This window comes from Beta vulgaris, chromosome 9, assembly GCF_026745355.1.
Source record: "Beta vulgaris subsp. vulgaris cultivar EL10 chromosome 9, EL10.2, whole genome shotgun sequence".
In the NCBI taxonomy this organism is placed as follows: domain Eukaryota; kingdom Viridiplantae; phylum Streptophyta; class Magnoliopsida; order Caryophyllales; family Amaranthaceae; genus Beta; species Beta vulgaris.
Window position 1 is genome coordinate 30,321,183 of NC_079210.1, and position 13,966 is coordinate 30,335,148.

General features: G+C 37.4%; 1 protein-coding gene across 1 annotated transcript; it reads right to left on the reverse strand.

Annotated features, from left to right (window-relative positions):
* Nucleotides 1–6,920: 6,920 nt before the first annotated feature.
* LOC104903545 (14-3-3-like protein D) lies at nt 6,921–11,034 on the reverse strand. Its single transcript, XM_010691596.4, has 7 exons — nt 10,680–11,034; nt 10,106–10,412; nt 9,914–10,001; nt 9,013–9,122; nt 8,720–8,868; nt 7,408–7,460; nt 6,921–7,321 (listed from the first exon to the last, which is right to left on the reverse strand). Exons 1-7 carry the CDS (start codon nt 10,750–10,752, stop codon nt 7,319–7,321), a joined length of 783 nt encoding a protein of 260 aa, XP_010689898.1. The 5' UTR covers nt 10,753–11,034; the 3' UTR covers nt 6,921–7,318.
* Between the last annotated feature and the right edge of the window lie 2,932 nt (nt 11,035–13,966).

The window sequence follows — 13,966 nt, forward strand, 5'->3', positions numbered from 1 at the left end:
CAGTGGTAGCAGTTGATGAAGGTGCAGAAGAGATTACAGGGATGAGAATTCCTGAAACAAAAGAATCTCCTGAGGCCAGACCTCCACCTTGGAATATCGTAACAAGAGGCCAGAAAGGGAAGGAAGTGGAGTATTTTAAAGGGCCTGGGGTGGTTACACACATGGTGGATGAAGCAGGGTCAAGCTCATTCACTGTCACACCTGGTTAATGATTCTGTGCACTTGGAATATCAGAGGATTAAACAATCCTCTTAAGTTAGGTGAAATAAAGAAGTTTATTAAGGATAATAAAATAGCATGCTTTGCTTTACTAGAAACAAGAGTTAAACAGCAGAACAAATTGAAGATTCAGAAAAAGTTTGGTGTTCAGTGGAATTGGGATACTAACTATGAGCATTCTCCTAAAGGGAGGATCTGGTTGGCCTGGGATCCCAACAGTCTCTTTTTAAAAATTGTGCACAAGAGTACTCAGTTGATTCATTGTGAAATCAAATCAAAAACTAGAAGCATCCATATTGGTTTGACAGTTGTTTATGGGCTCCACACTGTTGAAGATAGAAATCTCTATGGCCTGAGCTGGTGAATATTGATAACCACATTAATCTTCCTTGGTGTGTGATGGGAGACTTCAATGCAGTGCTAGCATGTGATGATAGACTCAATGGGAACCCAGTATCTTCATATGAATCTCAGGATTTCATAAATTTATTGGCTAACTCAGACTTAGGTGAATATAAGTCTTGTGGCCACTTCTTTTCTTGGTCCAATAAAGGCATGGGAGACACTCGGATTGCAAGCAGGATTGATAGATGCCTTGTGAATACTAGCTGGGTGACTATGTTTCCTTCACTCTCTGTGGAATATATGAACCCAGGTATCTCAGATCATACGCCTCTGGTTTTGAGATGCAGTGTGGAGGAGGCTAGGATGGGAAGACCTTTTAAGTTCTTTAATTATATGGCTGAGCATCCTGAGTTCAAGGCTATCATTGAGAATTACTGGATGAAGAGTAGTAGTTTGGTGACTATGAAGCATGTTTGGGAGAATTTGAAGACTATTAAGAGAAGAATTAAGTATCTTCACAAAAGAGATTTTGGGAAGCTTAAAGATCAAATAGCTAATGCCAGAGAAGCTGTTGATCAGGTCCAATCTCTTATGAAGGATGAGCCTAATTCTCACACTCTTGCAAGTCAGGAGAAAGATCTGCTATGGAAACTTAACAAGCTCCTCCAAATTGATGAATCAGCTCTTAAACAGAAATCAAGAATTCAATGGCTCAAGCAGGGTGATGACAACAATCATTTCTTTTTTCAGGCAATGAAAGAAAGGATGCTGAAAAATAGCATTAATATTCTGTATACTGAGTCTGGTACTGCTTTATACACTAATGATGATATACAAAAGGAGGTGGTGAACTTTTTTAAATCTCTTCTTGGTACAGCAGCTGATACTCTCCCTACTGTGGATTTACCTTTGATTCGAAATGGTCCCCAAGTTAGCACCACTGCTGCTGCAGAGCTGACAAGGGCTATCACTCATCAAGAAATTGATGAAGCTTTAAAGGGCATTGCTGACTCCAAGGCTCCTGGTATTGATGGATTTAACAGCCTATTTTTAAAAAAATCTTGGCCTATTATAAAGTCTGAGATATACTCTGCTGTGATACACTTCTTTGATACTGGTATTCTTATCCCTTCCATCAATTGCACTCTTGTTACTTTGATCCCTAAAGTGGCTAGCCCTTCTTATGTGAAAGAGTTCAGGCCCATTGCATGCTGCACTGTCCTCTATAAAATTATTGCAAAAATTTTAACTAGTAGGATGCATGATATGATTGGTGAAGTGGTTGATTTGGCTCAGTCTGGGTTCATGCCTGGGAGAAATATCTCTGATAACATACTGCTTGCTACTGAATTGATCAAAGGCTATACAACTAAATATATCTCTCCTAGGTGTATGGTGAAAGTGGATTTAAAAAAAGCTTATGACTCCATTGAGTGGTCTTTCCTTGCTACTGTCATGGCTGAATTGGGGTTCCCTACTAAATTTCTAAACTGGATCATGGCTTGTGTAACCACTGTTTCATATTCAGTTGTTGTGAATGGTGTCCCTAGTAAGCCTTTTAAGGCTAAGAAAGGGCTCAGACAAGGTGACCCTATGTCCCCCTTTCTTTTTGCTCTGGGAATGGAGTATTTATCTAGATCATTAGGGAGCCTCAAACACATACCTAATTTTAACTTCCATCCTAGATGTGAAAGGATTGGAATTACTCATCTCATGTTTGCTGACGACCTTTTGATGTTTGCTAGAGCAGATGCTAGCTCTGTTCAGCTTCTCTTTGATGCTTTCAATAAATTTTCTTGTGCTTCTGGTCTAGAAGCTAACTTGGACAAGAGCAACATTTACATAGCAGGAGTTAATGATGATGAAAAGACTACCTTACAGCAGATTGTGAAAATTCCATTTGGTACCTTTCCATTCAGGTATCTTGGAGTTCCCCTCACCACTAGGAAACTCTTTTATGCTGAATGTAAAAGTCTTATTGATAAAACAACTAGTAGGGTGCATTCTTGGGCTGTCAAGAAGCTCAGCTATGCTGCTAGGCTGGTCCTTGTTCAGTCAGTGCTTCAAGGGTTCCAACTTTACTGGTGTCAAATTTTTGTCCTACCTAAGAAGGTCATCAGGGAAGTGCAAAGAATTTGTAGAACCTTCTTATGGACTGGATGTGATTCTGCTTCCAGGAAAGCCCCAGTGGCCTGGGATACCATTTGTCTACAGAAAGTGTATGGAGGTTGGAATATCAAAGATATGCTGTTGTGGAATAAAGCAGCTATAGCCAAACATTACTGGGCTGTAAGTCAAAAACAAGATAGACTGTGGATCAAGTGGATCCATGTCTATTATATAAAGAGAAATCAGGTGAATGATATGGCTATCCCTCAGAGATTATCATGGTCTCTCAAGAAAATCTTAAATAGCAGGGATCTATTTCAGGATTACAATGTGCAGCAGATGCTTTCTAGTGATCATTTTTCTATTAAACAGCTGTACAGAGCTATGCAGGGTGATCATGTTAAAGTTCAGTGGAGGAGAATCATATGTAATAATGGAGCCAGTCCTAAAGCTATCTTTATTACTTGGTTAGCTTTACATGATAAACTTGCTACAAAGAACAAACTCTATTCTTGGGGGATCATACCAGACAATCTTTGTGTCTTCTGTGAGAGCATTACAGAAACTAGAAATCATCTATTCTTTGAATGCAACATTGCCAAAGCAGTATGGAAGATGTGTCTGCAGCAGCTTGGTATTGTCTATCATAACAGAAGCTTTGATACTGAAGTTCAGTTGGTGGCTAACAAGAGTCACAGCAAGTCACCTCAAAATCAGCTCTACACCATGTTCTTCACTGAGACACTTTATAAGCTATGGACTTATAGAAATAGCTTGCTGTTTACTGGAGTGAAAATTGATGTCCTTAGCCTTTGTAAACAGATTATATTCAATGTTGCTTGTAGGTGTAATGATGATGTTAGGAGGCTTCTTATTGTATAAGTCTACTCAGCTTGTTGGGTAGTACTAGTGTTGAGGTCTCTTCCTTTGTAGGGGCTTGTCCCTCTTTGGGAACTTGATCTGAAGTTTTGGTGGTTGTAACCGGTTTTTTTTTGGTTTTCAATAATAACTTTGAATTGCCAAAAAAAAAAAATAACAATCCGCTAATTTTGATTTGAAAGTATTAACCAAACCTAATTAACACAATAACTAATTATCCTTAATTAAACACCACTCTTCCTCTCTATCTCCTTTCATCTTCTGCCAATACAAATTCTCTCTCCTACTTCCTCACTAGTCACTACTCAACACACGAACCTCCTTACCTCCAACCTAGTATAACAATGGTAGCCACCATTTACGAGAACCTTCCTCATCATCCCAAAGTCCGGTACCTTCACCATCAACAACACGCACACCATCTACACCTCCACCCCAACCCCCCGTGTGGCACGCAACTGGGTCCACCACGCACTTAACCTCCACTACGACCTTCGCAATCGCCTCGTCGTCGGCTTCGGTGACAGCGTATCCCACCCTCACTCTCTGACCCCCACCGCCCTCGAATGAAAATGCGTTGCTAGACTATTTTGCTACTTCAATCTTTAGACGTACAAACCTTTTATGTTGAAAATGCAATTTTATGTTCACTATTACCATTTAAATTTTATTTCATATTTTTGAGCTTATATTAGCGTTGTGAATTTCTGTGTCAATATTTTTTTTTATCCAAATAATCTAACAATTTCAAGGAAAATTTGCCAAAAAAATCTTTTACGAGTTCATTTTTGCGAAAAAGAACTTGATAAAATATTTTTTAAGAAAACAAACCAAAATCAAATTTTTTTGCGAAAACAAACCAATTTTCCGATGTTGACCATACAATTTCCAACATTTACCAACTCTAGCCACCACTACCAACAACTGCGCCCAGCCGCCACCCACTGCTACAACCCCCACTTCACCCCTAGCCCAACCCCCCACCACTTGCAGCCCACCCCACCCCTACCATCAGCCCCCGACTCCTCCCTCCACCCCCTTAGGCGACATCCCCCCACCCCCCTTCACCCCTACCCTCTCTTCTCTCCCTTCTTCCCTACCCCCTCCCCCCTCTCCTCTCCCTTCGTCCATCCCCCCCCCCAACACCGCAGCCCACCCCATCCCCCCGCAACTTCCCCCTCTACAACCTAGAAAATTTGAACCCACCACCATCACATGACCATAACACCATGAAAACCCCCCACCACGACCAAGAAACCCACTACCCATTACCACCACAAATGAAACGAAAACTATCAAAAATCGAAGAACGAAAACCATTGTTTTTGGGTGGTGCAACGGTGGGGGGCGTTTTGGGTGGTGTAGCGGTTGGGGGGGTGGACGAAGGGAGAGGAGAGGGGGGAGGGGTGAAGGAGAGAAGAATGGAGAAGAGAGAGGGTAGGGGCGAATGGGGGGTGGGGGTGCCGCCTAAGGGGTGGAGGGAGGGTTGGGGGTTGCTGGTAGTGATGGCTAGGTTTCATCTTGTAAAAATAATTTTGATTTTGGTTTGTTTTCGCAAATTCTTTTTTATTTTGGTTTTTTTTCGCAAAAAAATTTTTATAAGGTTTTTTTTCGCTAAAATGAACTCGTAAAAGGGTTTTTTTTATCAAATTTTCCTAATTTCAAATCAAAATCAACGGATTGTTATACTTCATATAAAAGAAACAATAATTCTCAAATTCGAAATTTTCTTTTAAAAAAATGATCTCAAATTTGAGATGTTAATACTAGTTATTGGAGTGTACAATTTGAGTTTGAATCTCAACTCAGATGTTTAGTCATCTGAATATTGGTTTGAGTTAAAATAACTAGGTCGGTGGTGGTTAGGGTGCTCATTGCACGACCCGAGCCAGAACTGTACTGGGCTCAGCTCGTTTATCATTTAGCTCGGCTCGACTAGTGAACTTGACGATCTCGATAAGTAAAACTCAGCTTGAACTCGTGAGCTTCTCTCGAGGCTCGAGCTCGGTTCGATCTTGATGTGAGATAAATTAAAAATAAACCAGCACAACATTAAACCAAATAAAAAAATGAACCAGATCGACCAAAGTAGTGCAGACCCGTTGTATTTGTTGAATCTTACATCTATTAATGGACTATCTATCATTTTGACACAGCTTGGAGAAAAACATTCTTTATATTAAAATATTGACCGCATTCGTGTTTCTAATGCCTTCATGTTGATAGTTTTGAATTTTAACCAATGAAAACAATTTCTCATACGTACAAACAAGACTCACAACTCACATAGAGGAGAAGGAGACCTCCAAAACGGAGACAAAAATCTCTATAACAAGGTTTGAAAATTCTCATAAAGAGAGACTAATTTATTCAACAAAACAAGAAATTAAACTAAAAACTGAAAACAAGAGAGGAAAAGGGGCTTACCGTGGATGAGAATATTCATGCCAATCTCTGATACAAGGGAAAAAGAGGAGGGGGGGGGGGAGAAAAGCAAATATTACGTTTTTTTTTACCTTAGCTATTCATTTTTCCTCCTCTTCATCTTCTTTTTACTTAATTTCATGAATATATGTTCTGCATTTAGTTGTTTGTGTTTCGCACAAATGAACACGTCAATCAATCCTAAAGCGATAGGTTTTTATATAGAATTTAATTTCTAAATTTTGACAATGATACACAATTTTAAAAATATCTTGGGTTGATCAATTATGACAATTGAAAGGGAAATTACGTTGACAAGTTTGTCAGCGATCTTTATGATCTCAAAAATAAGTTGTCTATGTTTCATGTTTTTTATTCATATGAGCCACGAAGGTAGTACAAAGTACAAAGGGGTTGGGGTATTCGAACATGTGACATATCGTTCACAACAGCTCAATCCTAACCACTAGGGCAAGACATCCTTGGTATGTTTCATTTTTATGGTACCAATGATCTTTAGTTATTTTATTTTTATGTTATGTTTATGGTTTTTGGCCAGCCATATTTTAGTTATAGTTTAGAACTACTGATTGCTTTCGCAATCTTGTTTTTTTGATGCACAACGAAGGACGTTAATATGCCAGACTCAATCGCGTTTGCCTGCTTACAATTTTGATGTATTTCCATTTTCCAAGAGGCTCGTTGGTTGGGATGAAAGGTGTTTTGGGCATTTAAAATCTGAAGTGAAGTGCTTTTTATCAATCAAAAGAACCTCATTTTCAGTCCCAAAAACCCCAACTCAAATCAGTTTCTCCAAAATAAACGATAGCAGGAATTAGAATATATATTCCACCCTGTTTTGGCAACAAAGGCTTGAATTTAAAGCACTGATTTCTCTCGCAAAAAATACAAAATCTAAAAGAAATTTCAGAAAGGCCTCAAAATTTAGGGACTCAGTCACCAACGCAGTAGCCATAATGAATTTTAAGAGGTCAGATACATACCAAGATGTATGCCAATAGAGAATATCGTTTGGGAAGAGAAGAGAAGAAAAGAAAAAACAGTTCTCAATCTTAAAAAATACAACAAATGGTCGAAACTGGTTCATGGCATCATCAGCCACTAATCAAACCTTATCTTCCAGGGCTGCCTGGGGAGAAGTATGTGGACACAAATTGGAGGACTATCGCAAATCTGTGTGTTTCAATGCCCCTAGTAGCCCACAAGGCACAATGCCATGTTATGAAAAGCAAAAGAAAAGAAAGAACCAATTCGTCCTCTACTTTTTTTTAAACTAAATCACGACCCCAAGTTTGTCATTCATGACGAGTACCAATGCTCTTCACTGCAGAGAATGGGATAAACAAAGTATTATGATTGGTTATAAAAAGGTGGAAAAAACAATGTGAACAATATGGATCACAAACACACCTTTTCTTCTTCACCAGAATGTGCTTTTGCACCATCTGCCTTCACGATCTCTTCTGTTATAGGATTAGAATAGGAAACGAATGAGAACTTTGAAACTGAGAGAAGCAGGTGAGGATGAAAATTATATGATGCATGAAGCTAAAGCAAGATAATTGGCCAAATATTGTTGAGCTAGACTTTGAAACAATATAGATTGTTATCACAAAAATGGACTTTCTCTAATCATGTTAACAGAGATTTGCACACTTATTAGATATATCCTTCAGCAAAGTCATTCATTGTGCTATGGATTAACCTAGACCTTGTTTATTATTGACGTACAAAAGGAAACACAGGGGTAATAAGGGAAATGCTGAGAGCCTGAGAAGGGAAATGCTGGAAATATCTAAGTGGTATCTAGAAGGGAAAGTACATCATTTACTAGTAATTCTGTTAAGACAGCTAGTGGGGATGTGCTAATGTAATAGTAGGGGACTTTGTGAGAGAGACAGGTCGCCTAAAAAGTAGAAAGAAAAAGGAATCCTTGAGAGAGCTCTCAACCTCTCGGAAGTTGAGAATTATACTGAATTGGTTACTCCGATCAGTTTTAATACAATATTATCCCCTTCTGCTCCAAATTTGCCTTGTTTTGAGTCGTAACTGATCTGATATCATAGCAATTTGATATCTGTCGTTTCTGATGAGTGCACATCACCTTGGTACAGGCATATACCCCAAAGGTGTCACATTTTTACCAAATTTTGTTTCTCCAGATTTAAGCAACATCACATAACAATATAGTATTAGGCCCCGGGAAACATACAATACCCGGGCTGCAATTCATCTCTGACTACTAAGATTCACAAATGTCAATCATTCACGGACCAAAAAATCTGTTGTCTTATATCCAATTGAAAAATCAGTCCAATGTGTATTTTGTGTCCTTCATGCCTCTTCCCTTCCATCAATTTCTGATCTAACCCTCTTGTACACAAGTCAAGCAGTTGCAGGCATAGAAGGAACCCGGCACCAGTAAAGCAGTCAAGACTTGAAGATGCAGAAATCCAGAAAAATGGAAACATGATTGACTACATCAAGAGTCTCCAAGATAGAGGGGCCATATTACCCACGATTTACTGGGAGTCGAGGGAGGGGGGGGGGGGTTTGAAACATTGTTGGAACACACTAGATTAGGATGAAAAAGCCTTCAGCAATGTGGCTATGAAAGTACTTTACAATGTGGAGGATATACGATAGATATGAAGTAGAAATATTATATAAAATTAGGAAACAAAAGTTTAGCATGTTCATATGATTTGTAAAAAGAAAATACCTCCTTCCTCTGGAATGTCAGAAGTCCACAAGGTGAGATTGTCTCTAAGAAGCTGCATGATTAGGGTGCTATCCTTGTATGAATCCTCATTTAGAGAGTCAAGTTCTGAGATAGCTTCATCAAAAGCTTGCTTGGCAAGGTGGCAGGCCCTGAAGAAAATCCAAAAAAGAAGGAAGCTAAAGTAGAAGAAAGACAGGATGCACTGAGATGTACTAAAATTTTAAATGCAACTTTGCCATTTTAGGTAGGAGGAAGCCTCTCTAATTTGAACATAAATGTACAAGAAAACAAACCTTTCAGGGGAATTCATAATCTCATAGTAAAACACTGAGAAATTGAGAGCCAATCCCAAGCGTATGGGGTGTGTAGGAGGTAGCTCAGCCTCAGCTGTTGTGGTGGCACTCTGAAAAAAAGAGTCGATATAAGAGTTAAAAAGGGCAATATTACAATCAAAGAGGTGCTAAATTTGAAATGCAAAGTTGTGCATCTGGCCATATATGATGTGCCCATACAAATGTAGAATTTAAACCTAATAATGTTGCACCTCTAGCAAAATATGGAACTAGAAAGTCATCACTTACACAGTAATTATGTTCATTGCCATACCATAAGAGCAAAAGGCAAACGAGACCTTGAAGAAAAAACAAGCACATTGAACCTTGCACTAGAACATTCAGCACAGTGCAAGGAAAATCCAAAACCAATGTCATATATACCTCTTAAAAATGAACTCAAAATAAATAACAATGGAGAGAAAAGGATAAACTGCAAATATGTAAGCAGATATACAACTGGATGAACACAGACACAGAAACACATAAAAAAAAATAGTATGTAGGAAGGAACACAAATTCAAGAGCAAATACAAAGTATAATCAAGAATACATACACAAAAGTGAAGTTAAACGTTACAAACTTCAACGTGAGAAAATTGATAGCCAAATCTTTCCTATTAGTCATTCATTTTCCATTGGCATTTTGAAGAAAAGGCTATTGACATGGGTCAACCATACCACACACGACCAAACCATCAACATAGCAGCTTTCGGTTATCAAGGGCCTAAAGAGGCCCAACGTCATGCTAAATCACAAGTTAATGCGCTATGTTAATTTACCCATTGTTGGATAAAGCATTGAATCCTACATCACATAAGAACAGCAAAGTAAATACAACAAGATTTTCGTAAATTTCACCTCATATGCTTTCATGGACTGATCAGCAGCCTCTTTCCTCTCATTAGCGAACTTAAACTCTGCAAGGTACCTATAGTAATCCCCTTTCCTGCAACAGAAAGTCACCCAAAAAATAAAACTCATTAATCATTAAAACTCAAAAACAATATAGCACACAAACAAAGGATTCCGCAAACGCACGAAATATCTTACATCTTATAATAAAAGACGGTGGATTCACCAGCAGTTGCTGAAGGAATGAGATGCTCATTGATAACAGTCATGATATCACTACAAATGTTAGTAAGCTCCAACTCCACCTTCTGCCTATACTCCCTGATTCTCTTCACATTCTGCTCGTTTCCTTTGCCCTCCTCCTTCTGCTCAATCGACGACAGTATCCTCCATGACGCCCGTCGTGATCCAACCACATTCTTATACCCTACTGAAAGCAAATTCCTCTCCTCTACTGTCAACTCCACATCAAGCTTCGCAAGTTTCTTCATCGCCTCCACCATTTCTAACACAATCAATCAATCAAAATCACAACACCGCAAAATCTCGTCTATCACTCAATGAAACCGCACAAAACTCAATCTAATGCTAATTCCACCAAAATCACACCACGAAAATAAAAAAATCAACAGAATCGTTTCAAACAACTATCAGATCAAGAAAAACCCTAAATCTTCATAAATTGCAATAAAGTCAAAGCAAACCGAACTAGAAAAGAAAACACAATGAAATATCAGCAACATACTAAAAACACAAAGATTAAAGTTCTCACCATCGTAGCGCTCAGCCTGCTCGGCGAGCTTAGCGATGTAGACGAAGTTCTCACGTTCTTTAGTGGAAGCCATTGGAAAGTGCAGATCTGAGAAATTAGCAAGTTCTAGTTCTTAATCTTGGCGTCAATTCTTAGTGCAAGAAGTTCGAAAATGGCGATTTTCTATCTCTTCTGAAGCTCGACGGCTATGGAAGGAGGAGAGAGAAAGTTGAGGTGAGGATGATAGAGGAGAGAGTGGGAAGAATGGTGATTGGTGATGGTGGTGGGGGAGATGATGTTAAGGCCTCACACACTGACAGCGACACGGAATCTTTTTTGGGTTTGGGCGGGGGAGATTTTAATTGTTTTTTCTCTTTTTTCAACCAAAAGTTGAAATGGTTGTTTGTTTGATGGCAATAAATAATGAAGAAAATGAAATTTTATATGGTGGGATAATTGCTTGGTTGAGAATAAAAAGTAAAATGGATGAGAAGATGATTTATATTTTTATAATCAATTACTAATTCTTCTTTCATTAGTTTAAATTTTCGAGAATTGTAAAATATTTAATGACAATCAAATATATTAAGGATATTTCTAGGAATTGTACTAAAGAAATAATGTTATTGAATCGCATTTTCAAAAATATATGCCTTAGTTGGAATTATTTATAAATAACCCATAATTGAAATCATTAAAATCGAATGACCAACAATTGTTTTTTTTGCCTAGTAAAAAAAATTAAGTCAAACCCCCTACTGTAAGGGCCAACCTGAAATGTCCATTTGGATCAACTAGGAAAACTCAAATTGTAGGGAGGAAAGAAAAGGGTAGGAGAGTTATAGAATTGTCCCTTTTGAAGCCATGAAATCCACTGCTTTGTTGCCTTCTCGACCAATATGACGAAAACTTACTTCCTCAAGGCCGACAATCTCAATACCTACGTCAGACAAAATGGAGTCAATACACCACGGAAGCTTATCTTTATTAGACAATGACTGAATGACCTGGATACTATCCCCTGCGACAATAAGTCTACTCGAATTGACACTAATAGCACTCTGAATAGTCTCCTTAGCCTCCCAGGCCTCAATGAAGAATAGAAAGCTCGGGACTAAGAGAATGAGCACCTGCACAGATAAGTTCACCCAAATGATTTCGACTAATAACACTCTGTATAGCCTCCCTAGCCACCCATGCCTCAATCTAAAGAATAGAAAGCTCAGAACTAAGAGAATGAACACCCACACAAATGACATCACCCAAATGATTTTGAATAACAAAGCCAATAGCCGCACTACCATCATTTTTCTTGGTAATACCCGATATTTTTGAGTATTTATTCAAGTAAATAAAATATTTATTTTCTAAAATAAATATTTTAAGCAAAGGGTATTTTAGCAATTTCACTCGTTTTAAATTATTTTGGGGGGAATATGGTGCCAAAATTGGATTTGTTAAGCTTTTGGTATTAAATCCTAGTAAAAAAATTCAGAAGAGCAAAAAAAAATTTTTTTTAGGGCCTTATTTTTTGACGGAATTTCATGGTAAATGGGGGAGTTTTGTTTTCCTAAAACTTCCAAATTTATGAATGTTACAAATTTCGGTTTAATCTCCTAATTTATGGTGAGGGTTACAAACAATTTAATTTTGAAAATTAAGTACTACCTATTCTACTCCTATAAATAGCACATACCTTAAGTCATCTTTTCCACACAAAAACTTTGAAGAATCCATAATCTCTTAGTTCAAAGTTCTTCTTTCTCTTCCTATCTATCCTTGTTTTATATTTCTTATTCATGTTCTAATTTTCTTTGATTTATGAAAAATATTTTCATATTTCTCACTCAAAAATATTATGCTCATGATAGGTCATTCATGTTTAAATTTATAATTAAGTTCATGTGATAAATTACTTATTGATTGGTTATAAGAAAGCTCAAGCATAAGAATAAGTGAAGATACTAGTATACTTTTTGTGCAAGATCAAGGTACGCTATACTTCAAAGTTCTTCTTTCTCTTCCTATCTATTTTCTTTTTATATTTCTTATTCAAGTTCCAATTTTCTTTGGTTTAAGAAAAATATTTTCATATTTCTTACTCAAAAATATTATGATCATGATAGGTCATTCATGTTTAAATTCATGATTATGTTCATGTAATAAATTACTCATTTGGTTGGTTATGAGAAAGCTTAAGCATAAGAATAAGTGAAGATACTAGTATATTTTTTGTGCAAGATCAAGGTACGTTATGTAGCTAGAGCTTTTGAAATGTGGTTTTATGTGATAAAGTTGTTTATTGATTTACTGGTTGGATTGATTTAGAAATTTGGTTTTAAATGGTTATAATATTTTATTATTCACTCTTGGAAGTGAAAAGAAGGAATGATTTTATCAATCATTTTTATATATAGAAGTTTTGTTATCGTTTTTGGAAAATTGATTTTTACAAGGAAAGATTGATTGGTTTTTATGAACTTTTTTTTTTTGCTAAGTAAGTTTAGTGTAACCATCAAAACGCATCAATACAACCAAAAGCTAACCTAGGGGAGCAAACCAACTAGGTTGGACTCCTCCACACAAAGCTAGCTACACCAATTTAGCTATAAGCTATACACACTATATAAATTTGTGCTTTACATCTTCCCACCAAGTAATGTCTTTACTAGATATCTTCGCTAGGCAGGATGCTAGAAATTCTCATGACTACACATCTCAAATCATAGTATATACTTTCTCATGTCTCCACACCACCATATTCCAAAGAACCTCATTCCTTGCCCACCATATATAGTAGACAATAGCTATAATCATTGCTGCTTGGATCTACTTTTGTACTCTAGACTTGGTACTTCTTCTATTCAGGAACAACAACATTCTAGCTAATAGATCTTGATTACTTCTGACTCCCAGCCACTCAAGGACATAGTTCAGTATCCTCCTTACATATAAACACTGAAAGAACAAGTGTTGATGACTCTTAGTATGAGCACAACAGAATTTACATTGAGTATCAGATGTGACACCCATTTGGCTTAATCTGTCTACTGTCTTAAGTCTCTTTTGAATAGCTAGCCAGCTTATGACTCTATGCTTTGGAACTGCCAACCTATTCCATATCATTTCATCCCAGTATACCATCTTTTTTCTCATAATTTTGTTATACACCTCTTTCACTTTGAACTGAGACATATTTTGCATTTCAGTTTTAGAGTAGTGAACCTTCATAACCTCTTTGACACTGCATAACTGTTTCGAATACCAAGAGTTATTCATGGGAGGAGTATACCTCCACCACCCCTCAT

Bases quoted from the DNA above. Each gene is read 5' to 3' on its own strand.
- LOC104903545 (XM_010691596.4), bottom strand. From the start codon at position 10,752: ATGGCTTCCACTAAAGAACGTGAGAACTTCGTCTACATCGCTAAGCTC. The intron at 10,413-10,679 runs GTGAGAACTTTA...TGATTGTGTTAG, and splicing joins GCAGGCTGAGCGCTACGATG to AAATGGTGGAGGCGATGAAG. The intron at 9,123-9,913 runs GTGAAATTTACG...TCTTTTTTTCAG, and splicing joins AGTCCATGAAAGCATATGAG to AGTGCCACCACAACAGCTGA.